This window comes from Ceratotherium simum, chromosome 6 (genome assembly GCF_057802395.1).
Source record: "Ceratotherium simum simum isolate JZ-2026a chromosome 6, ASM5780239v1, whole genome shotgun sequence".
NCBI lineage: Eukaryota > Metazoa > Chordata > Mammalia > Perissodactyla > Rhinocerotidae > Ceratotherium > Ceratotherium simum.
Genome location: NC_141905.1, coordinates 85,689,846 through 85,715,385, shown reverse-complemented (window position 1 = coordinate 85,715,385; position 25,540 = coordinate 85,689,846). Strand labels below are relative to the sequence as shown.

Genomic DNA, 25,540 nt, shown 5'->3' with positions numbered 1-25,540 from the left:
GAGGAATGACCATCAGGGTTTGTTAGGTTTATACCTGGGAATACTGAGGAGTCTTTAAACAGAATGAGGAAGCTGCGTGTGGGCTGACACGGCCAGCTTCTAAGGCAGAATGTTGAACAAAAGGGCAATTCACACCACTGCCCATAGGTAGCATATTTCATCAGTTCTAAGATGCAAAGTTTTCACATATTAACCTCTCTAACATCAGGATGGATCTCAAAATTGATGGTGTCCTACCAGGAATAATCGGCAGTGTACGCGCTTTCTTAGCAGAACAGAAAGTGGATTTGACAACCTTATCATCCTGAATTTGATGATATACTGGGAGTTTGATCCTGTTGTTCTTAAAAACAAACAAGAAAACAAATTGTCCATGTGTTGATGTAACTGCACAAGTTTAAACCTGCAAACAGCTGTCTGGAAGGACGTTCGCCGAAGTTATCAATGAATTGAGATGGGGGAGGAGTCAGGTGAAGGGCCGAGTTCATATGTACTCTTTGTATATTTCTGTCTGGTTTGACCTTTGACAACAAATCTGGCTCCCTGTATTGCTGGGGTACACCACCCTTCGTGACCAGGGGCTGGCACCCCTAAATACAACCTCCAACCTGGGAGCGGAAAGTGGTGGGTCAGCACTCCAGCGTCCTGCCCTTTAGGTGGACGATTCGGAGAGGCCCCTCGGGCGTCATGGCAGAATCAAGTCCCCAGAGATGGTCTCTGTGCTGCCCCTCCCAGTGGCTCTTCCTCCACCCTGCCTCATCTCCCTGCTCCGCCACGCCTGCCTCCTGTGGTCTCCTCCCAATTAAACCACGTGCCCTGTGTCAGGGTTTTCTTTCAGATAAACTCAAACTGAGATACCTCTGGCCGTAGAGAGCAGTGTGAGGGGGTGTTGGTTTCCTAGGGCTGCCCTAACAAAGGGCCACAAACTGGGTGGCTTAAACAACAGACTCTTATTGTCTCGCAGTTCTAGAGGCCAGAAATTCCCCTTAGGGTGTAGGCAGGGTTGCTCCCTTCTGAAGGCTACACAAGAGAAGCTGCTCTGTGCCTCTCTCCTAGCTCCTGGCAGGCTCAGGTGTTCTTGGTCTGCAGAGGCATCACTCCAATGTCTGCCTTCTTTTCCCGTGGTGTTGTCTCTGTGCACATTCCCTCTCTCTGTCCAAATTCCCTCTTATAAAGACACAGTCCTACTGAAGTAGAGTGGGGCCACCCAATGGGCCACCATACTTCATTATGACCTCATCTTAGCTAAATTCACCAATTTCCATATAAGGTCACATTCTGAGGAACTGGGGATTAGGACTTAACATATTAATTTGGGGGGGAAGCAATTCAGCCCATAACAGGGGACCCTGCTCTGGCCGGAGGTGGCAGAGTTGGCCGGATGCCCTGTTGGCTGCCTGGCTCTCCTCAAGTATGGAGCCTGGGTTTGGGCGGAAGGCCCGCTTCCTCTGGTAGAAGACTTGCCCATGAGTCCTCTGATGGTTGGAAATACCATGGAGCCTGCTAAGAGGCACGTCCCTAATCTGTGCCATTCAATCCCAGGGAGGCCTAACCTCCCTCGGCCATCGGCTAACATGCCTGTCTACCCAGAGGTCTGTTAGCACGCGGTGTCCTGTTTGTGTGTTTCCATTTGATGGGGTTCCTCTGAGGCAGGCCCAGTGTTTGTTCCTTCTCTGAGGCTGGGGACTCAGTCAGGTTGGTCGAGTCAGATGGTCCCTGATTCACTGATGATGTCTGCTTGTGCCCTCGCGGTCCCTCCTCCAAACCTCCTTTCTCCCATCCCTCCTCCCCTGTCCGCCGCCTCAGGGTGTGTCTGCACTTTCACTTCTCCAGTTCTATGCAGCCCAAGGGAGGGCCCGCACCACACCTAGAGCTGATCAGGGACATGCAGACAGACAGACCGTAAGGAAAACCCAATAACTAAAGGGCGCACAAGAGCAAACAGCATTTCACAGCAGGTGATTTGTTTTTTTTTTTTTGGGGGGGGGAGGGGAATAAAGGATTTCAAATCATCCATTTTAACAAATATAATCAGGCTCATAAAATTTATTAAATAAATACAACAAATGATAAAAAGCATATGTTTAAATTCCATATGAGGCCCAGAATATCTGAAAGAGGAAGCTGGTGTGTGGGGCAGGGAAGGGAGGTGAAGATGGAAGGCGTGGAAAGAGAGTTGGGGAAAACCAGAGACAGAAAGATGTGCAAAAGGAGGCCTAAGACGGTTTTAGATTTTAGGAGGAAAAGCAACGTTAGAAGGACTTTCTGATTCCACCTGGCCGTGGACATCAAGCATGCTGTCAGCTTCCCTGGAGAGTCCGAGAAACCACTGCTCATGGCTCAGAGCCCTGTTTGGACTCAACTAGGAACTGGGGCTCCCTGAAGGGTGAGTTATTACTCCGTGCTTCATGCTGACTCACGCCTTCTGAAGACCAGCTGAGAGCTGGGGCCAGCCCCCTGGCCACCACGTCCACTCGTGCCATAGGGGCTGTTTCTACACCAGGTCTGAGCTAAATTTTAAAAGCCCTAAAATTAATTGTCTATATAAATCAATGTTTACTTCCTAATGAATGTCTTGTCTAAAAAGACTTAAGGCACAGGAATGAAATTAAGAGATTTCATTGAAGAAACAGACGCAGGCTGGAAGTCAAAGTAAGATTTATCCTTGCATCAGAATGTTTTAGATCTTGCAATTTGCATATACAAAGAATTCAGCAACATTCACTGGCATTATAATCAGAGCAAGATCAAATTATAAATGTAATAAAAGAAAATGATAGTTGAAACTGGAATACATACATATATTATAAAGATTGCACATAAATTAAACACAACTTAGTTAAACAAAAGTATCAGTAATCATACATTTAAAAAAATAACATGGGCATGTCTCCAAATGCTGAAACAGAGGTGTCAGGCTCATTTTAAAAAGTTTTTAAAAACACATAAAAATACCTTTTAAAACACTGGTATGCATTCTTCATTCGTATAGCACATGGAGAGAAACAGTAAAGAGAGTCACACGGTGACCGATAAAGCACGTAGATCAGAATGGTTGTCTTCTAATCACTATTTGGCATTTGAATGCAGCTGCATGCAACATGGAAAAACGTGGAAGGAAAAATGACCTTGTCCATGTGGCACTGTTTTGATATGTACAATGGACTTTCTTTGACCGAAGGGGAAGAACAGATCAACTTTCTGGGTTGCACAGACAGGATAGTGAGGCCCCGAGTGCCCAAGGGTACTGTCTGAACTGGGGGGCCTTGGCAGAGGCCATGAGGCTGCAATTTCCAGGCGCCCTGGAAAGGCAAGTGCTGTCCCCAACTAGGGAGGGAGGGACAGTGGCTTCTGCTCTGTTTCCCAAACTGGAGGGGCCGAACCAGGTGCCAGGACACCTGCAGAGGACACCGGGAGAAGGCCAAGGGGGCAGAAGGACACACAAATGGGGCCCTTTCCCAAGGGCCTCCCCGAGAAGGTCTACCTTAATCTGGAGACAAGAGATGCCCGTTAGACCACTAAAGGACATGAAGGATTCTGAGTAAGGTCTCCTAAATTTGGACCCAAATCCATGACCCCGGCTTTAACTTTGAGCCCTCAAATAAATGACTAGCTGCCTTCATCACAACCAGCCGGCTCTGTTTCTGGATTGGTGCAGAACGAAAGCTCAGTTGTCTCTTCTCCTTTGGTCAAAGAAAGGCTTTGGGCTTGGGATTTTAACAATGAAAACAAATGGGACCAACCGGTGCATGTTGCAAAACTCCCTGCATTTTCCTCTTTGACCCAAATGCGTATTCATTGTACCAAGAAGGAGAGAGGGGCGCATCAGCATGAGTGTGCAGCCCAGGGATGCAGCTGGCGGGATGGCAGCGGTCACAAAGTTGTGCTTTGGTCCTTCCAGCTGGGGACCTCGTCTTGCCCTTGGGTGGGGCTCAGAGGAGCGACAGAAGCTTGATGACCTGTGAGCCTATTGTTAGAATGTAGCCTACCCTGGGGTTGCCTTTGTGCACACTAGATACAAACACCAGATAAACAGTGCAATAGGAGGGTGCAATTGGTTATCAGTGGAAATGTCAAATAAGGCCTTTATATCTCTCTTAAAAAGCAAAAAATGTACCAAAAATGCATATATTAAATGCTTTCTGTAAGTAGACCAGATGTCTTCTTTTCTACATTGTGCTCATCTGCTAGGTACCTAATGGCCATAGAAAGATCACTGTTACTAAATTAAACTTTTCTACACTCATCCTTCCCCTTTTTCTTGCCCCATAAGCCAATCCTGTCTGGCAGTGGGATTATTATTATCCAGTGTCAAAGGTCTCAGTAGGATGTCCATTCAAAAATAAGTTAGCCTATAGATTAAGGATTTCTCTTTCTTTTTCTTCTATTAAATATTGAGGGGTGGGACTTTAAAAAAACCTGTATAAATCTAGATTTTAAGATTTCTTTTCTTACAAACAATCTTAGCTTTTACAAGAAATTTTTAAATACCAAAATGCTTCTCAGAAAGTTTAAAGCGGAATTGCTTGTGGCTGCCCCACTGTTTCTACCCAAGCGTGTGCTTCTTGCTTCTGTGCCGGTCAGACGTTTGGCTTTATCTGAATGTTTGGAATGGGAAGTGGTTTTGTGTCGAGCCTCTAGGCAAAGCCCAAGCCCAGCAAGGGCAGCTGTGACAGAATGAAAGGGGAGAGTGAGAAATACAGTTGGTTTGATTCTCAGAGGCTTATCTGAGTCAAACAGATGGACAGATGGACAGGAAGTGGTGTTGTGGGAGCACAGCTCCGACAGCTGGTTTTGCTATACTCAAGGCCATGGGCGAACTGGGCCACCAGCACTGACATCTCATCAGCCAAGATGGCACAGACACAGCCTTGAATAAATGCATGTTGAAGTATCACCATATAGTCACCCACTACTCTCATGTGTTTTAGACCCGGATTCAGGTTGTAAAGTCCTTGATCTTCAAAATGTAAAGATAAACCACAGGAGTTGAGACTGAGGACTTTACAAAGTTCCCTGTTTACATTGCATCTTCATGAACAGTTTGCCTGCAAAAATGCTGCCGCTCAGGGCTGTAAAATCAGTGTTAGAAAAGTGAATTTTCAACTGATTTCTGAGTCTTCGACTGCTTTCTTGACAATGAACTTTGTTTAGAATTTTGCATAAGCACACGTGGCATATTAAGATTTATAACATTTAGAGGTGCTGAATGTGTGAAATTAAATGATATGAATCCAATGAAAATTAAAATATGTAGCAATATTAGCGGAAATATATATTTTATGGGATAGTATTTGACTTTAATACATGATTCCAGTTTTTAAAGGGGGTATTTAAGATTTAATAACTTTATAGCAGGTGGTCTTTAAAGCATAACAAAATATGTACAAAGAAATTAGGAAGGATATTAATGTCAACTATGAAATAAATTAACATGATTTTTACAAAATATACTGACCATTAAATTAAAAAATATTTTAAGGCAGAAATTTTCATTTGAAATTAGCATAATCAGAAAATATATCAATAAAATCTTGTACCACTTTGTAGCAGAATTCATACTGTTCCTGAAAAAGAAAACCAAGAATATATTAAAATGATGTTTAAAAAAATCTGTTTCACTTAACTGGGAGAAACATTAAAAAAAGACATAAAAGAGTCTGACTGGTTATTAAAATACTGTATATTCTTCTACATAGCAGCTTCTGTTACATAATTCAGCTTTCAGGCACATGAACACTTCCAAATAAAGCTGTTTTCCTATCTAGAAAATAATGTTTAGTTTCAGCTTAGCTATTTCTAGAACAGTTTGAGTAAAAGGTCTTTACTTTTCATATTTAAACTGGAAAACAACTATTTTTGAATTGAAGACACCCAGGCAGCTTCCCAGTGAGGGGGTGCAGAGAGACACTGCAGTCAGAAAGCGTAGAGCCGAGATGGGAGGGCCTTGGATGCTAGATGCCCTTGAAGACAGAATATATTGGCCAGATCAGGAGAATTTATGAGAGGCAGGAGTCCTTAGAACACCAAGGAAGTGTCTATATGCTGAGTCAGACAAGAGATGCTCTTTGCTACAGTTGCTGGGAGTCTGGAGGCCAGGCACTCATGGGGTCTCTGAGGTACTCAAAGCAAATTTGCACACCAACTCTAAAGGCAGGTGCTGTAACCCCGTTTTCCACAGATAGGAATTGAAGTCCAGAAAGTGGAAGGAGCTTGTCCAAGTTCACAGAACCACGAGCGGGTCCAGCTGTGAAGTGGGACGACGGCCCGAAGCCTGAGCATCACAGGGACCCACGGCTTATCTTTTATACTTAACCTCTGGCCAGGCAGGACTAAAGCCATTCCCTCTGCCTGGGGGAAGCCTGTAGTGAACTCAAAAACCATCAGGAAAGAAACTGAAAGAGTCTGGCTCATAATTAAAAACAGAATTTCTTTTTGAGGGAGTTCCTGTTTTTATTAATGATTATTATTTTGATCTAGAAAATCTCCTGTGGAGTAGTCTGCCTCTGTTTTTTTCCACACTCAAAGTCATTCTAGTGCGAGACACCCCTAGGAGGTATCAGCTATCATGATGCAGGCATAGCCTTTAGGAGGCATCAATGGACTTCTCTAGCATCTTCCCCAAGCCCTAGCAAGACTGTCTGCACTGGGGCCCAGGCTCTAAGGAGAGTTCCCACTGCTTTCAGCTCTCCTGGTTTCCATCACAATCACAGCCCACAGAGGGGCCGGTGGGGAGAGGGGTCTGGGGGAGCCACCAACCACCCAGTTTCCTTCCAGCCTGGCGGCTCTCAAATCCATATTCACTTTGGGACTACCTGGGGGGCTTTACGTATGCTGATGCCTGGGTCCCACCCCCAGAGATTCTGCTTAATTGGTCTGAGGGGCAGCTTTCGCAACTGGAGGAATGTGAGCGCTCTCCAGGCCAGTGGAGCGTGTGGTCAGGTGAGAACCTCACTCTTGCCCAGCCTGGGAATGGAGGGTGAACCCCGCTCTGCTCAGGCAATTCTGTCTAGCCATCCTGCTTCCCCAACGACAGGAAGGTCATGAAGGGCCCTCCTTTCACCTTCTACGCCTGCTTGAGTCAGGATCGAGTTAGCATGGAGAATGAGCAGGCCAGGAGGGCAAGTCCTAAAATAGGAAACCTTGGGGAAAATGACGAGTTATAACAGCCTTTAGAATTGCACTTGCTGGTGTAGAACAATTACCAAGTATGGTGAGGAGGCTTCTCTTCCGAAAACCAGAAAGTGTGCGTTTTCACCACGGAATGAAAGAGAATGTCTGGGCCAACTGTACGTTACGTGGATTCCTTAAGCCCCCTGGACAGTATCTTGTGGTTGACTGAGACCCAGTCAAGGATGGAATAGTGTAAGGTAGGAAATTACAAGCTCCAGGATTGTAAACATCAGTGCTGCTTTTGAACCTGGTGATAGCACATTTTTTTTGGTGAGGAAGATTAACTCTGAGCTAACATTTCTTACCAATCTTCCTCTCTTTGCTGAGGAAGATTGGCCCTGGGCTAACATCCGTGCCCATGTTCCTCTACTTTATATGTGGGACGCTGCCGCATCATGGCTTGACAAGCAGTGCATAGGTCTGTGCCGGGGATCTGAACCTGCGAATCCCGGGCCGCCAAGGCAGAGCGCACAAATTTAACTACCTCGCCACCAGGCTGGCCCCAACACAGCATGTTTTTTACATGTATATCAGAATCTGGTAGAAGAGTTCACTTTGACAGAGCAGTTGGTGTCATCAGTGCCTCTGTCCAAGGTGAGCCCCTTCTCCTGTGTCCTGCCCAGCCAGACTCAAGGAAGGAAGGGGTCTGTAAAGCTTTACTGTGAAAAGTTCCAGTTAGCTCTTTTCCTTGGGAATTTTACCTTCTTCCCTTCCCATATATTTGAGCTCCTTTAATGAAACATACATCAAATTCAATGAGACAATTCTCGACTCTTCTGGAAACATCCTTATCACTCAGTTTCTTACCAGGGTTTGCACCATATGTGGCCTCTGAAGTCGTAAACTCTTCACAGCTTGGAATACGTCTAAAAGTCCCTCAGCTTTTACTCGTTCCAGAATGTTGCTGAGTGCTATGAATGTACCTGTTCGCCCAGCTCCAGCACTGTGGAGAAAAAGTGCTTAATGTGGATAACCAAACTCGCCCGTGGGGATGTGAAACAGACAGCCTACCCCAATCCCAACACATCACTCCTGAAGCAGCCATCACTGAAAATGATCGGAGTCTGGATTTTTAATGATCATTATATGTAGCTTAGCTTTTGACCAAGACTCAGCAAACATAAAATTCCTACAACACTTGCCTAATTACAGTAGACAGATATCTCACGAGTGGATCAGGAACAGTTACAAGTTTTTAAACTGCTGTAACCATTTCCCTTCTTCCCGCATAGACCGGTGGTTCTCAGAGTGTGGTCCCTGGACCAGCAGCATCCGCATCACCTGGCAGCTTGTTAGAAATGCAGACTATCCCGGCTCAGGTCTAGAGAGAGGTAATCCTGGCCTGGACTCTCCTTGCTGTGCCAGGGTCGGCCTCCTGAGATGTTTAGACAGAAGACGTTCACTGCCAGGAATGGTCAGATAATGGACACTTCCTAGCAATGAAGATCTGAGTCTTCTTCATTTAAGAAGGTCATTTGCTTGATAAATTGGATAAACCCCACAAGAGCAGACCCTCTTAGGAGAGCCCAAGGGAGCAGGCCTAACAGAGGCGAGCTTGGCAGGTCTCTTCCAGACAGCCCTCTGGAGATGCACGGCTGCCCTCTGGGCCCCAGAATCCCTCGCATGGGCTGCAATGACCTGTCCCTACGTCTGTCTTCCCACAGGTGGGAAGCCCTTGTGGGGGTCTCATTCACCTTGGCATCCTTGGTGCCCAACACATGCTAAACTCAGTGTGGGTTTGTGAGGGCAGAACACAAGGAACTCATTTCCAGTTTATTCTAAACGACGTCTACAAAGGAACCAGGGACTGAAAACCCAAGGCGTGTGCTCCACCTGCTGGCCAGGCTGGAAGTGCGCCCAGGCGGGTCCCAAGCAAGGCAGGAGTCCCAACCTGCCACGTTAAGCTGGCTCTGTTGGCTACAAGGGGTGGGTGAGGTGGGCAAATGACAGTCACAAAAATGGGAGCCACACGTGTGAAAAAGAAACAGGAGTGCAGCTTTTGAAGCAAATTAGCACCCTCCAAGAATAAAAACACCCCGAACTCCCGTGAGGAAGAGCTTTGCCAGCCAGGGGGCCTGGCCAGCAGGGGCCTGGCATAGCCAGAACTACGTGGGCACAGAAGGAAGATGAGCTGGTGTGTCTTTAGATTTGGCCAGATTCACCCTCTACCCTAGTAACACTGCCCATCAAAGTCCTTGTTGGGGTACCCAGCTGTCTCCAGATGTGCCCCGGGCATGTCCCTCCACCCTGGGGCCTGACTTGGGAGCCAGGCTGAGAGGCTTCTGGACGGCACGGGGCTGTGGGCTGGCCGTTAGCGAGCCTGGCCTGGACATTCTCAAGCAACTCAAGAAAACCCTCCTGCCAGGCTGACGTTCAGCGGCACCCACTCCTTTCCCCACACCCAAGGAGAGGACGGGGAGGGGTGGGCACTTCTGCCAGAGCCAGAACAGTCTTTCAAAACGAAGACAAGCAACTTGAAGTGCAGGAGTGGGCTTTTTTTGGATGACTTAAAAAGCACAAAGAAATGTGTGTTTGAATCATTTCCTAACTCCTCCTCCAAAAATGCACTCTGCATGTATGATAAGATGACATTTATGCATTTATCTAAAGTTATGTGTGTAAGAAAAGGTAAAACATTCAGTCCAGGGAAACGAAGCTACCGGGACCGGTGAACTGCGTGTGGGGTCTGCGTCTGCCCACCAGGAGGGGGCGCCCGACCGGGCGGCTCACCTGCAGTGCACGGTGATGGGGTGGTTGCCTGTCTGCTGCTGCTGCTTCTGCACGGCCGCGATGAGGTCGATCATGCCCTTGCCCTCGGCCGGAATCCCGATCTCGGGCCAGCCGTGGAAGTGGAACTGTCGCACCACTCGGGTCTGCTCCTCCTGCCGGGCCAGGGGCTGCTGGGAGGCGGAGGGCGTCTCAGCATTGCCTGGTCACCCCCTCACCCCACCACCAGGAACAGGCCTCAGGCCCAGCCACCCTCCCAGGGACTCCAGCCAAGGCTTGGAGCCCCCCCAGGCTTTCGGTGGCCGGCAGAGTCCCCATCTGGCCGGCCTGAGGGTCCTGGTCAGGTTGTTTGTAGGCTGTGGTCACCCTAAAGCAGAAGGCTAGCAGTGTGTCCCTCTGAGTGGGGAGCAAGATATCTAGAGGCCGTCCCCTGGAGCCCCCAACAGGGCCTGCCAGACCCCTTTACGTGATTTTTGGCAGCTTTGCCTGAGAGAACGGGACCACCTCTTTCTTAAGAAGCTGGGACCCCACATGTCCCCTCAAGCCTTGAGATGAGCCATTTCTGAGTCTGGAGGCCCTGGATGTTCCGGGACTGGCATGGAGGAGAACAAGTCTTTGGGTCAGCGGGTTTTCTGCTGTGCTGACCATCTTGAGCCCAAAACCAAGTCCCATAGGTGAGTCACCTTACCCATGGTTGACCCACAGAGTTCCCATTCTTTGCCAAAGAGCAGAACCTAGGACCCAGTGGGGATGGGGGTTGGTTGGAGGCTCTGAAAAGGCCCCGGAGAGGCCCCAGTGACTTTATCCATTCTTTTTATTCCTCCTGCCCCCGGCCGTCATCATTTCCCCTGAGTGGGGAGTGCGTGGCAGTGGGACATCTCTGGAGCTAGCCACTCTGCCCCACCATCCTCGGGCTCCAGCAAGGAGGCAGGTGACCGTAGAGGTCTGAATTTTATAGGAGATCTGCCACTTGATAATGCGGCTCCCTGTTCACCACGCTGACCACTGATACTAATGTGCGCTCCGGAAAAGGCTGAAGGAGCAGGAAATCCTGGTACAATGACAAGCAGACCCCAAGTGATGGCTGCAGTGCGTTCTGTCGACAACAGTTGAAAGACAACGATACCTGACTGAAAGTGACCAGGAAGTCTCGCACGCTGATGGCTTCTGAAAGGGTATCGCTCTTGATCTCGATCGTTATTTCTCCGTGAGTCACCGAGCCCTCCGTTGGCCAGTACTGGTAGCATTTATCCTTGGGGGATAAAATAAAATTTTCAGTCTCGTAATAAATAATTTTTTGCCAGCAGTTTTGATAATATGATGCAGAATTGCTCTCAAACTATTTAATGTATTTTGTCTTACCAAGAAAACAGCATATTAATATGAATATAAATGTCTATTAATGCCTGTTGACCAAGGGAACAGAACAGAGAGTCCAGAAACAGAGCTGGAAAAACTGGTTTTCCATGTGGGAAAAACGAAACTGGACCCCTACCTCACACTCTACCAGGGTTAATATGAATGCCCCAGCCCCTCCTGGAGTTGGGCAGTGTACAACCTGCACTACCATATGTGGTAGCCTCTTGAACCTTAATAAAAATAAACTCGGACAGGTTAAGACTTAACGTAAAAAACAAAACTGTGAAAGCCTTAGAAGAAAGGACAGAAGGATTTAGTAAACAAAACCCCAAAAGAGCTAACCAACCATGACACAAAATATTGCAATGACAGATTACAATAAAATTAACTTCACTTCATCAAAAAACATCATTAAGAGAGTGAAGACAGGCCATCAACTGTGGCAAAATATTTGTAATATATAAAACCAACAGAGGATTAGTATCAAGAATATGTAAAAAAGCCCTATAAATCAATAAGAAAAGGGCAAAAAAAACCCCACTAGAAAAATAGTGAGAGGCAAGAACAGCACTTTGCACAGAGGAAACATGAATATATGAAGTGATGCTCAACCTCATAGGAGTCAGAGAGATGCAAATCAAAGCCACAAAGAGATGATGTTAATATCTATTCAGTCAACAGAGATGAGGACGCCTGACATACTAGGTATGTCGATGAACGATCTCTCCTACATTGCCAGTGTCCACTTTGGAAACCACACCCACTCTGGGAAGCAATTAGGAGCTATCTTGCAAATTCAGACTTTCACACACTCTCCAATGTGGCATTTTGTCTCTTCATACTATTCCTTGTGCAGCATGAGACAGGTACAAGAATGTACCGTCAGCACTGCTTGTAAAACAACAGAATGGAATCAACCCAAATGCCCATGACAGGAGAAGGGATAAGTAAACGGATGCAGGACGTATAGTGCGTGTAGTGGAACATAATGAAATAATGATGAATGAACCACAGCTATAGGCATCAACATAGAAAAATATCAAAAGCATAATTTTGAGTGGAAAAAGCAAGTCCCAGAAGAATACATATTGTAATGGTACCCTTTATAAGAAGTTCAAAAGCAAGCAAAACTGAACATGAGTTTCTTTAGGCATAGATTATATGATAGAAAAAGATTTTTAAAAAAGCAAAGAACACATCCACTAGGATGGCTTTAATCAAAAAGACACTAATAAATGTTGGCAAGGATGTGGAGACATTGGAACCCTTGTCCATTGCTGGTGAGAATGTAAAATGAGCCAGCTGCTTTGGAAAGCAGTCTGGCAGTTCCTCAAAATGTTAAACGATATGAGTTTGCAGTGTAGAGTTATGATATGGCCCAGCAATTCTACCCCGAGGTATCTACCCAAGAAAAATGAAAACATACATCTGTGCAAAAACTTGAACACGAATATTCATAACATTATTCATAATAGCTCAGAGTAGAAACAAATCAAATGTCCATCAACTGATGAATGGATACAGAAAACGTGGTCTATCCCTACTATGAAATATCATTTGTCAATAGAAAAGAATGAAGAACTTATTCCTGCTACAATATGGTTGAACTTTGACAACATTACGTTAAGTGAAAGAACTCAACCACAAAAGACATGTTGTTCTTCCATTTATATGAAATGTCCAGAAAAGGCTAATCTATAGAGTCAGAAAGTAGACTAGTGGTTGCAGGGGCTAGGGGGAAGGAGAAAAGGGGGATGATTATTCATGGGTATGGGGTTTCTTTTTGGGGTGATGAAAATGATCTAAAATTAGTGGTGATGTTGCACAATTCTATGAATATACCAAGAACCACTGAATTGTACCCTTTAATAAGATGAATTGTATGGTATGTGAATTATATCTCAATAAAGCTGTTTTAAAAAAATGCAAAGAAATCAAAACACCAACTGAGGGTAGTGCTTACATCTTACGGGAACACCTAGATAGACGTACATTTTTGGTAAAAGGTTGGTTTTTCAGTTGGATGGTGGGTTCACGAGGGCTTATTATGTTATTAAATAAATACAAGAAGGACATGGATGGATCTCTGGAAAAAGGGAAACCTTAAACTCACTCAATTCAACCAGGACAATATCAACTAGGTACACATATCAATGCCTATGTCTTTATGTCTTGAAAAAAGTGAATAAATGGCTTTTTCTTCAGCAGGTTGTGATCAAATTTGTATATGTGGCAAATACAAAATGGCTGAATCTCCAGGCAGGTTAAATAAAATGAAGGTTAAGCACAAAAGCCAATGGGTGGTAACGGTTAACCAAGAAAAGAAAGGATGGGTGAAATGGAACCTTTGTCATTTCCAGCCTCTCTCCCTCCTCAGTAGTACGGCCTGGCCTCACCAAGGACAGCAGGAAGGGGTACAGTCATGTCATGTTGGTGGACGTCAGTGTGCGCACATGGCCCCGGAGGGCCCCGGGCTGGGCGGCGCCCCTGACCTGCTCTCTCTCCTGGACCTCCGTCAGCATCACGATCGTGTGGCACTTCCACTCCCACACCATCCTCCAGAAGTCCTCCACCGTGTGCGCCAGGGGCCCCTGGGTGGCGATGAAATAGTCCTTCTGTCGGTAGCCCTTCAAATGGGGAGCAGAGATTAAAGCCTGACTTCTTCCATCCCGGTTCCACTACAGGACACGTGAGTTTAGCACAGCCTGAGGCAGATGAGGGAAGATGTTCTCCAGGCTTCCATGGCCCGAGCCAAGCCCCAGCTGGCACATGCACACGCGCACACACTCAGGAAACAGGTCAATATGCTCACTTGATCTCACCTTTGGCACCTGAGCCATCTCTGAATGGGTATCCTGTGGCCACCTGAGAAAGCTCCTGGTGGCTTTGATTCTAACTTGTTCCTATGTGTTTCAGCTAAGTTAGCTCCCTGGTGCTGCAGAGAGCCCTGGGCTGGAGTTAGAGGAAGTGGGTTCAAATCCCAGTTCCTCCACTTGGGCCCAAGTGACCTCTGGCACAGTTTCCTCATCTGCAAACAGAATTCTAACACAGACTCGGCTGCATGCTCTTTCCGACCTATCCTTCAGCTAACTCCGCCGTGCACCGAGACAGCCCGTGACTGCGTGCCCTGAACACAGAATCGCACCGTCCTCGCAATACGTGTTACAGAAATCACATCAGAGAAAGCACCAAGATATAACCGGTGCATAACAGAGACGTAAAAGAAAAACCACTATATATTAAAAGCAGAATGGAAAAAACAGCAAATTACTTAGCAACGGGTCTATATCCTCTATTTCCAAAGTTCATTACTCATTTCTTTTTAAGCACGTAATTCTGGTAATGAAATAGTTTGGATTTCTGGAGGCGTGTCAATCCTTTCCGATTGTGAAAACGAGTTAATCATTAGAGTCTGTGTGACACAGATGAAGGACACACGTCCTCGCAAAGCGCAGCGGGGTCCATACTCACATCTATGAAGGAGGCGTTGATGTAGTCTGTGTACTCTTGACCCCTTTTCATGGAGAGGATCACGCGGTTGAAGTCATCTGTGAAGCAGCACGTTCCTTTAGTCAGTGCAAACTATCCCGCCTCGCAAACCTGAATCTGTCGCTACAAGCTCCCAAAAGATAAAACCTAATAAAATCACTAAGTAAAGTCAACTCTTTCGACGGTTTACTTTATAAGATAGGTTAATTCAAGGCTTCCAGGGCAGTTGTGTTTTGTTAGAAAGACTCTGAAAACACTCCAGTTATCGTTTTCATTTGTCATGAACTGGGGTAATTCATACCAAAATATAAGCATTAAAAATACTGCACTTAAGGAGTAAAAGGAGTGTGGCAGGGCTGGCAACCTGGAGTAGCCGGCCCAGGACATCACAGCCACAAAAAAACCTGGGTCTGAAGCGGAGGAAGGCTTCGCTCAGCCTGTGCGCAGCGTGACCCCTAATGCAAGTCTATTTAGGATCGTGCTCCTGTCATGAGCTGAGAGTCCACCCAGGAATCTGGAATGAGGCACTCCCTCCTCTCCTCAAGGCAGGTGCCCTCCTCCTTCCTTCCGTGTTCCTCGGACGTTCCGCTCCACTCCTCCATGGCCCTGCCAGGCTGGCCAGCCCTCCCTCACCCAAGATCTGGGGCAGGCCAGTGTCCCGACTCCACCCCTGCCTGTTTCTTGCTTGTCCCAGGGCCCTTTCCTGGAAGATCTCAGCTGAGTTCGTTTCAGGCCCTACTGCATGCCCTGGGCTGACTCCTCTTCTGTGTAAAGAGGATGCCATGTCTCGCTCAGGCTTGGGGGAGGATTGAATGAGAGGTGGAATCAGGCGGCCCCAAGTCATGCCTGATGCCACTCTCTCCGCTTCCAGGAAGTCCTCCCTCTCCCCCTCTAAGCCCATGTCACAAACTGCCCGCCTGACACACACAGGACTGTCTGGGTCAGTTGTTGCTTCACAGGCGGGCGTTGTCTTCCCAACACCGGACAGAGCCCCCAGGAGCCCCCAGTCTGGGCCCAGAAGGTGCCCTGCCCTTGATGCCCGGTTTACAGTGATGGGTGGTTAATGAACTCTCAGCGACTAAGCCACAGGGCACCAGCCCTGATCCTGCCCTGCCTCGGGGGTTCAACTCTGCGACCCGGTGCCTTACACGGGATGATCTGGATGACTCTGGCCTTCTTCATGTTGGCTGGCAAGTTGCCTGTCCTCATGTTCTCCTTCATGATCCGGACGTTTGTCAGTTTCTGCAGTCAAGAAGGATGCAGTCACGCAGTGAAAACGCTGACCCTCCAGAGCAAATTGCTCACCCTCCTAACAGTGCAGCTGTCAGGGCACCTGTTACAAGGAGGCATCTGTCTCCACCTCCAGACATCTCCCGAATCTTGGGAAATAAAAATGCATGCACAGCACATTTTTCTGCAGGGGCTGCTGCTAAGCTCTGAAAGCCCCCAATCGCTCTTCCCTCCAAAGTCACAGGCTGGGAGAGCTCCCCTGCTTCTGCCGGGGCCAATCAAGAGGGGAGCGACTGAAAGCAGCTTCCTTTCAAGGGTCGCCTGTCTCCCGTTAGAGCCAGTCGGCACTTACCCTGAACTCCTCCTCCAGCCCGATCTTGTCGAAGTGGGTGGCCGTGCCGTGCAGCGTCTGCAGGTGCTTCTCCAGGGAGGACACGTCCAGCTCGGTGTCCCCGTAGAGGTAGTACTCCAGTAAGGCTTGGTAAATGAAGGTGTACTGCATCTGCGGGGGACCAGTGGAGCCGAGAGAGGGAGGTTTGGGGAAAAGCCAGATGAATGGCCATTATAACGACCACTTGTGGCCTAGAGTCAGGATAACCTAACAGCTGGCATTACTGAGGACGCTCTCCCCTGCAAGCACCTGGGGGAGGGTCGCATGTGTCCTGGGGTGGCGGAGGCGTCTGGGTTTGCTTTGGGAAGCTCAGACCGGGACGAGAGGCTGGGCCAGGGGAAGCGGTACTCACATCCGTTTGAACCATCTGAGGGCGCTGATTGCGGATCCTTGACACAAACTCGAAGACGTCCACCTTCTGCTCGGCGTGCATCATGTCCATCATGGCATCGATCACTATGAAGGTGCCCGTCCGGCCCACGCCCGCGCTGTGGGGAAAGAAAAAGATGCCCTGTCATGAGTCACTTTCCCTCCAAAGTAAACGACAGGGCCTCAGAACATGCCGGGACACCAGGACAGAAGGGCACGCCGGCCCTTAATTGGGAGACTTAACCTCATCACTTAACTGCAAACTTTCCTTGGTTAATAAAGAACAAATCTAGGATGAGGCCACCAGAGGGCGCTACAATCTTAGTAAAATGATTTCAAATTGTTCCTCTAAGAACTATAGAAACTCTGTTAAAAGGCATAGCAACAACAGCCGGAGTGTTCAACAGCAGAGGCTGAGATTCACGGCCATGGAGGGGGCCAAGGATGAAAAAGGATCAATGGCCAACGCGCTGCCCTGGTCACCATGGTCAGGAGCGGGTGGGCAGGAGGAGCGACAGTGGCCATTCAAGATTTCACATGCACCGCAGATGTGGAGAGGTCAGAACAGAACTGAACCCGCTCCCCGCAGCCCCCGGCCTGCACAGAGGCCGCCTCTGATCCTGCCATCCAGAGCTGAGCCGGCTGCCCACGGCAGGGGCCCGAGGCAGGGCTGTAAGGGACTTGTGAAGCCGAAAGTAACTGAACACGCAGCTCCCCTGCCAGCGACTCCTCCAGCTGAGGACAATTCCGACCTTCTGCCCTGACACACTACTGAGGAACGTCCCCACCGTCTTGGCTACAGCCAAGGGGTCTCTGAGGGCTCTCACGGAAATGCCTGTGCAGGGACTTGGGCCCGCCGGGCCCTCCCACCTAGAGTAGCTCCCGCCTCATGAGGGAGGGCCTGCTCACTGGGGTGTCACTTTGATCAGACACTGAGTTCCCAGCTGTACAGACAGCTTCGTTCTGAGTACCTTGGCACTGCCAGGGACAAAAGACACCTGCCCAGTGATACAGGTGCTCCAAGTCTGCCACACAGGTGTTCAGCAGAAGCAACATGGACACTCTGGCTTTCACGCAGTCTGAGCAAGAACACGAGCCGCCAGCAAGACTTGGCTGGGGACAAACGGCTGGACCTCGCCCCACCCGCTCCACTGCAGTGCTGGGGGGAGACCACAGGGCCCGGGAACTGCAATCTTACAGACCCTGTCACCTCACTTCATGCATAGTTGTCCAAAGTCCCTCAGCTCCCAAGGGGCAAAGCCAGGATCCCATCCATGGGCAGGATGCCAGGGGCCTCCCCTTTGACCCCCAAACCTCCCTGCCTCAGCAGTGAGGGACACAGCAGAAGCCACTCAGGAAAAGTATCTGGGCTGGGGGTGGAGAAAGGCCCCAGCCAGCGTCTTCGGGTTCTGACTGTGCATCTACAGGAGGAGGGGGAGTTCGGCAAGGGAAGCCCCCTCGTCTCTGTGTCTTTGTCTTAAAAAACAAAACATGCACAAGCCAGTCAACCAACCCGAAGTCCAAGGCCTTTGCACATACACGATTTTCTGCAGAAGCCAAACTGGGCATTTAGACACGAGCCACAGAGGTGGTTACTGTGCCTGCCCTTCTCTATGGCTCAGAGAGCCGGGAGCAAAGAAATCTCAAAGTGAAAACAACCAGAGGACACCAGGGCGTGCAAAGGCAGGGGGAGACACGTTCTGGAAAAAGCGACTGTTTTCAGAACCTGCTGTTCCACAGCCTAAGGAACAGTCACAGCGGCAGCCGCTTCCATCGCTGCAGTTCCTCGTACGGAGGAAAGCCCACCCCCAGGTGCGGGTCCCCAGGCCCCCCGAGGCTGTCCTTCCCATTACCGACGAGGAAACCCGGGCTGGGAGAGATGAAGTGGTGGCCAGCAGGGGGCAGCCTGGACGCAGACCCGGGTCCCCAGGTCACCCAGCTCGGGATGGCTCTGCTAAGGCTGCTCTATTCACTGTGCCCAGGGCGGGCCCCCAGCCCCTCTTGTATAAAGACTTGAGGGGCTCCCTGTGGAAGCATGGTGTCTATCTCTGTTCCCAGAAGTGACCTGGAGGTCCCCGGGGGCGGTGGAGGGGAGGCCAGGTGGACCTGCCCAGAGCCCCACCCCCACCATCCACCTGGGCCTCTCGGCCTCTTTAGATATTAGGGTTCCCCTCAGATGCCATTGAAGAAAGGGCTCTGCTCCCACAGAATGGGCTGCATGTCCCTCCAGCTCTCACCCTGAGGGATTCTCTGAGCTGCCACCTAGTAACTACAGGCTGGTGTGCACAGTGGGCGGGGGTGCTGCCACATCACCCGTGTCTGCCCCTCTGCACACCCCGACATATCGGTCCACGGGTCGTTTTCCCATGACGGGCCGAGTCCTCCCTGGAGGGCCCCGCCCTGCGGCCCCAGCCCAGACGTACCTACAGTGGACCACCACGGGCCCGGCGTGCGCAGGGTTGAGTGTCTTCACTTTTTTCAGGAACTTCAGCATCCCGATGGGGGTGAAAGGCACTCCGAAGTCGGGCCAGCTGGTGAAGTGCAGCTGGGAGACGAGCCGCGGGGCTTTGCAGCCGTCTGGGAGCTGCTTCGGGGACATGGGGAGACGTGAGTGAGGTGGGACACTCCTCCTGCCACATCGCGTCCTGAGGATGGTTGCTCAGGGTCCCCCTCCGCCATCCAGGCTGTGGGCAGTCGTGGGTATGCGTGCGGGGAGGGGCCTGTCCTGATGGCAGGATGCCCTGGGCCGGACACAGCACCACGGCTGCGTGCACGGACAGCAGAGCAGGGCTCACTGGCGCCTGTCCCAGGACCAGGCCAGGCAGGTTCCGGGCAGCCAGGCAGATCCTTAAAGCCGGCCCTAGGGCTCGCGGACCCCACTGGTAAGCAAGGTGGCCACGTCCCAGTTTGCCTCGACCGTCCCACTTCATGCCTGTGGTCCTGCCTAATTACCAACAGCATACCCTTTCACTCCCAAAAGTGTCTTAATCTCAGGGGAAAAGATGATGTGGTTGGCCTACATGTAGGAGACCCCTACCCCACCCCAGACCTTCCGTCAAAGCCTCTGTCAACTTTCATAACCCAGAGCCCGTGAGTTTAGTTCTCCACCCCAGACCATGGAAGGTTATACAGTGTATTTGGAAGGGTGTGTGTGTGTGTGTCTGGGAGGGAGGCAAGCAGGGGAGAGTGAGACTGATCAAGTTCATCCTCTTCTCTTTTTTGCTGTGGCTTCTGGGAACCTCAGACTCATATTCTGTGATCTAATGACGCCCATCACTCTACCTTTGATTCCTGATAACATGAAATTCTGTTTTTTCCATTTTTTTTTTTTATCTCTTAAATCTCTATTTCCTCTGCCTTGTATACCGGCATCTTTATTTATTGAAGACTGCTTGAAATCCTTTTGGAGGGGGGAACTAGCGGGAAATAAGTGTGAAAAATAATGAGGAGGCTACAGATATAACTTTGAAACTGTTAAAATAAATCCCACATCACCATCCCAGTGTGTGAAATAATGCTGTGCTACTGAGTGGGGACCCCTAACCCCCATGCCCCTCCTACTGACTCAAATTCCTCCCCCCAGAAAGGTCACGGGGAGCCACGAGCGTCCAGCACTGTCCAGAGACTCACGTGCACCTGTGTCTGGTCCGCCTCTGTAGACTCACATCCTCGGCCCACTAATGCTGCTCCTGCCCCCGTATGGCACGCCCTGCAGCCTCAGCTCCCACTCAGAGGGAGCTGCTGCAGTGCTGGGGGGCAGAGCTCCTCACATTATAAATGTAGACGTGTATTTGCTCTCCAAGAACTGCCTTTCCAGAAAGTCAATAACTTAAAGCGCTTACCGACTGTATGCAGAACTTCCGGATGGTGTAGTCCACCAGAACCACGCAGTCCTCCACACACACTCGGATGTTCCCGTAGGTCCAGCAGCCCTGGTCCGGCCAGTACTGGTAGCACTTCTCCTGCACGGAATAATTGAACAGAAACAATAGGTCTGGGGTGCCTTTCATCGACTCATCACCCCATCCCCGCCATCGACAAGGCCTCACACACACCAGGTTCGAGTCAAACAGTTCTCGGAGGCGGGTGAGTGTGTTTTCCATCTTACAAATGGGGAGACTGAGGCCACACAACTGGTTAAGGGCAGCCCTGAGACTGTAGCTAGGACCATCTCTGATTTCAACAGCAACGGTGTCTCAGTCATTCATCATTCACTAACCCCACATATTTATTGAACCGTGTTGCTGAGCCGGCTCCCTTGAGAGCCGGGAACCTGATTAAAGTGGCCCTCGGGCTGGGGCGGGGCTCACCAAAGCCCCCCCCCCCCAGGACTGTGTGTCCCCAAACCCTTCCCATTGGATTCAGCTGGCTGGTTTTCCTGCCCAGCTCACTAAGGACAAACTTATTTTGCATCACTCCAGTCCACTGTCGGAGAGTAATGAACCTGTGTCAACTTAACGCTCCTCCTTTTCCCCCACAAGGACGATGCTGATGCAGGAAGCTGCAGAGGTCGGGCGCACTGTTACCAAGGGGCAGATCCTTTACCTCCCTCCCAATGGCCCCAACACACGGTGGGGACTGGGCACTGCCCCACCTAACCCAGAGTCAATCCTCCCACGTCCCCTGCCCCTACCCCTGAGCACGGAGTACGTGAATGCACCCGGACCACTGAGGGGGGAGAAGACCAGCTCCAGGTGCCCCAGGAGAGTCCCTGGGAGTCAGCAAGCCCTCCAGACGTCTGACAGTTCATCCGGGAAACTGCCCTGAGTGGCAGAGCTAATGGGTTAGTCACAGGATTAATAATCACAAAACAAAAGGCAGCTTGGTATTTACCAGAGCCCAGCATTTGTGTTACGACACCCCCAGGACAACTTCCCCTCCTATAACCGGGCTCTGAGTGTCTCTGAAGCACCCGGGGGAGAAGCAAACCCCTAAAGATCCTGGTTTGGGCCAGTCTTGGCCTCCTGAGGACCCTTGAGACCCCCCCGAGATTCCCTCCTTGAAAGACCCTCCCGAGACTCCCGCCTTGAAAGACCCTCCCTCAGGGCCGAGGGCTGTTTCTGAGGCCCCCACAGGGCCCGGTGTTCGTGGACGTCTTCATGCCCTCGGCCTCCTCGTCCACACAGCAGACGCTGTCCCCTCCCTCCATGTCAGATCATGAGATGCCGGAGCAGCTGCATTTCACAACCTTTGGCAGGATGTTGAAGCCAGGGCGACCACAACAGAAGTGCAAGCAATTAAGAAAAAGGGAACTCTATTGAGAAATGATTTCATCTGAAATGGTGAAAAATCCAGATCCAGAATCAGGCCAGCTCTGAGTCACAGAAATGGAAAAATCCCGTAGGAGGCTTCGGAGACAGATCAGAAAGAAAATGTCACATAACGTGGCAACAGGCTGACTGAAGGGGAAGATGGGGGCGTTCTGGGCCCACTGCTGCGACTTCTGCCCTGGTCTCATGTTTGTCAACAAGATCCCCTGGGGGCCAGTCCCAGGGGGCTGCCAGTCCCAGGGGACCCTCGGCCACCGGTGAGGCATCTGTCTGCCCTTCTGGCGCTGGGTCCTGCTGCAGTATCTGCTTCGTGCGGGGGGGCATCCTCCGCAGCCCCTCCAGCAAAGGAAGGGTTAAGTGTCCCTGCCCGGAATCCCCTGCCCCCTGCTGTCACTCTTTCCAGTGAGAGAGGATGGCCAGGGCAGGGTCACACAGAGAAGGGTGGCCTTCCCCCAGCCCTGTCCCCACTCCCTGGAAAACAAAACAAAAACCTCCCTCCCATCCCCGATCGGAAACGGTGGTTGGAGGCCTTTTCCTGTGCTTTTCAGCGTGGAACAAATTAGTGAAGGTGGCACCGGGGGACGAGGGCCCTTCATGGCCTGCCCTGACTGCCTGTGGTCCCGGCCTCCCACTTCGCAACCCTGCTGAGCTCCCACGGCCTGTTACTTCCCCTGCCCTCAAAGGGCAGCCCCTCCCTGGAACCCTAGCCAAGCCGCCTGGGCTTCCCCTGGGACAGGCCAGTGTGTCCCACGCCAGTGAGTGACAACGAGGGACAGAGGCCAAGACCAGCACCTCTGCTGCCTGGCCTGGTGCCAGGCACTGGTGGGCCCGGGGGAGGGACCAGCAGGACAGACATCTCCCACCAGGCTGGGCCTTCTTCTAGGCCTGCTTGCCACCTGCTTTGCTCTGGCCCTCGTGCTAGAACACGGAAGAACAGTCTCCCCACCTCCAGCAAGTCTCCCTCCAGCTCCCAATTCTTTCATTCTAGAGAGTGAGCTCACTTCCTAAAACACAGGCCCCTGCTTACTGCTAGAAAACCCTTCGAGGGTCCCCGACTGCCCCTGCCCCCACCTCAGCCAGCATTGGAGCCCCACATCTCCTCTCGATGATGCACTTCTAGTAGTTCTGTCCCTGGTGCGGGCATCCTGGGTCGGGGCCCCAGATTACTCATGGCCTCACAGACACATCGCGCTGCCCTGATGTTCTCTCTGGCTGCGTTTGGTGAAATTCCTTCTGGTCTTTAAGACCCAACACCACCATCACCCCCTAAATGAGTATTCCTGCCCCTGACCCCCTCCAAGGGGACTGCTCCCACCCCTGGGCTCCCTCCTCCACGCCTTCTGGAACCGTAATCACGCTGTGTTCTGGTTTATTCCTTAGGGCTCTGTGTCCCTTCAGCTAAAAAGTGAATGACCTGAAGGCACGGAAATGCCTCTGCATCTCTGCACCCGGAGCTGAGCCCTGCGCCAGGCACACACCAGGCCTTAGCCCCGCACCCTCTGGGTGGCTCACCCCTCCCCGACCACCACTGGCCCCGTTACTCTCCATTGTTTTACGTCTCCTCCTGACACAGTCCACATTCATCTGCTTTCTGTGCAGTGCCTGCCCCTCACGGTGCACTACAAATCTCAGGAAGGGGGGTCTGCCTGCTGGTTTACCGCATACACCCCCCCCCGGGGCAGTGCCCGTCCGGGAGAGCAGATGCTAATGAGTATCGGTCACATTTAGAAAATGAATCCGCTTAACTTGCTTCTTTATAGAGGTTTCAAGTTCTTATAATGTGCAAACATTTCTTTCTGAATCAGAAACAGCTAATTAACTAAAGTGGGATGACAAAGCAACATTCTTTCAACACACCTTGTTTTTCAACTGTTTTTCTTGAGTCTGGATAGTAAGCAAGAAATCATTTTTACTTATAGTGTGAGGCCCCCCATGTCATAGGCCCAACATATACTAAAAATCTAAATTCTGAAATCCGCAGCTCCCACCATGGAGGTGGAGCTGCCAGGCGGGCTGGGGATGGTCCCTGGCTGGAAAGAGAAGGCTCCTGCATCATTTTTATGTCACGGTCTGGAACAGTGAGACACTTGTAACACAGAGCATTTATTTCACGATAAAAATGCTGTGAGCTCCTGAGGGCTTGTTTCTCCTTCTGCAGAGACAAGAAGGGACAGAAAGAGGAAAAGGAAGTGGTAAGCACGCCCCCAGCTAAGCAACAGCGGCCGACAGGAAAGGCCCCGGTGAGTCAGGGCCGGGCTCACCTCTTTCCTTTCTTTCAGGTTTGTCAACATGACGATGGTCGCCGACTTCTGCTCCCAGATCATTCTCCAGAAGTCATTAACTGTTTCCTGTTTCGGGCCTGTAAGCAGAGGACGGTCCCAAAGTCAGACACGAGAAAGTCACTGCGGGTTCCAGCCCCTGTCACTCTGGCCTTCGGGCGGCGGGACGGCTGCCCCCCAACCTCTCTGAGACACCCAAGGGCTGGCTGGTCTCATTCACCCCACACAGAATTCCAGAATCAGGAGGGCTAGGGGGGACCAGTAGGTCGCCAGCCTCCCCATCCCCTCCTGCCACACCCGGCTACCCCGCTGCAGCTGGGAAATCCTCTGCAGATAAAGAACTGGACCCAGTCGGGTGATTACATTCACAGGCTATACAGGGCTCTTCAGAGGGGAGCTGGGTCTAGAGCTGTGTGTCAGAGTGGTCTGTGGGCACTCTGGGGCTTGTTAAAACCTCAGAATACCACCCCACGCCAGAACTGCTGAATCCGAATGGACATGTGTGAGAGAGACAGACAGACAGACAGATGCTGACTGCAGGCTGACTGCCTCACCCTCCATGTCTAACCCCCTTCCCTCTGTAAACGTCTCGTCTCTCAGCCACCGTTGTAGATAGTGAGAATTCGGTGCTGTCCAGTGAGATGTGGGCTGAAGTCCCTGGGGAGGGGATCTGAATAAAGATAAAGTGGCCCTGGAAGAAAGTCCTTTGCCCTTTGCCCTCCTTCCTGCCTGAATACAGACACAGTGCCTGGAGGTGCAGCAGCCATTTTGTGACCCTGAGGATGACAGCAACAGGCTAAGTAGGGTGGAGCAGGAAAATAAAGAGGTCCCTCTCCCTTGAGCTGCTGCCCCAGCCCTGGGCTGCCTTCCTCTGGATGTCTGCTTACGAGAGAGAAAAAGACGCTTCTATTTGTGTCAGCTAATGTTTGCCAGGTTTTCTGATATTTACAGTTAATTCCTGATGTACTGGGTGTACCTGTATGTGCATCTCCCTATCTCTCAGGGAATCTGCACTTTTAACAAGCTCCCAGCTGACTTTGATGTACACTGAATTTTGGGACCCATTGCTCTAGAGACTTGCCTAAGAGTGAGGAAGTCTGGGAAACCTAGTTTTAGCTCCACCGACGCCTGAGTGCCCCGGCACCAGGTCCTGGGGATGACAACTTCTGGGTGATGGACGATATGCTGGATTGAAGGTACTCAAAAATACAAGGGGATTACATGCTAAGGGCGTGCTTTCATGGCTAGAGGAT

General features: G+C 50.4%; 1 protein-coding gene across 7 annotated transcripts in view; it reads right to left on the bottom strand.

Annotated features, from left to right (window-relative positions):
- Nucleotides 1-2,641: 2,641 nt before the first annotated feature.
- The window catches only part of PTPRE (protein tyrosine phosphatase receptor type E), a 172,743-nt gene continuing 149,844 nt past the window's right edge, over nucleotides 2,642-25,540 (bottom strand). For 3 of the 7 annotated variants that reach the window (XM_087432857.1, XM_087432853.1, XM_087432856.1), the window contains 12 exons: nucleotides 24,270-24,367; nucleotides 20,581-20,700; nucleotides 19,162-19,325; nucleotides 16,722-16,857; nucleotides 16,331-16,480; nucleotides 15,897-15,990; nucleotides 14,731-14,807; nucleotides 13,752-13,886; nucleotides 11,027-11,152; nucleotides 9,904-10,073; nucleotides 7,981-8,116; nucleotides 2,642-5,567 (listed from right to left, as the gene is read on the bottom strand). In XM_087432857.1, coding sequence (XP_087288983.1) covers nucleotides 5,493-5,567; nucleotides 7,981-8,116; nucleotides 9,904-10,073; nucleotides 11,027-11,152; nucleotides 13,752-13,886; nucleotides 14,731-14,807; nucleotides 15,897-15,990; nucleotides 16,331-16,480; nucleotides 16,722-16,857; nucleotides 19,162-19,325; nucleotides 20,581-20,700; nucleotides 24,270-24,367 — 1,481 coding nt within the window. In that variant the 3' untranslated portion in view covers nucleotides 2,642-5,492. The remainder of the gene's footprint in view (nucleotides 5,568-7,980; nucleotides 8,117-9,903; nucleotides 10,074-11,026; nucleotides 11,153-13,751; nucleotides 13,887-14,730; nucleotides 14,808-15,896; nucleotides 15,991-16,330; nucleotides 16,481-16,721; nucleotides 16,858-19,161; nucleotides 19,326-20,580; nucleotides 20,701-24,269; nucleotides 24,368-25,540) is intronic. The other 4 variants (XM_004438868.3, XM_087432854.1, XM_004438870.3 and 1 more) reach the window with 2 other exon arrangements.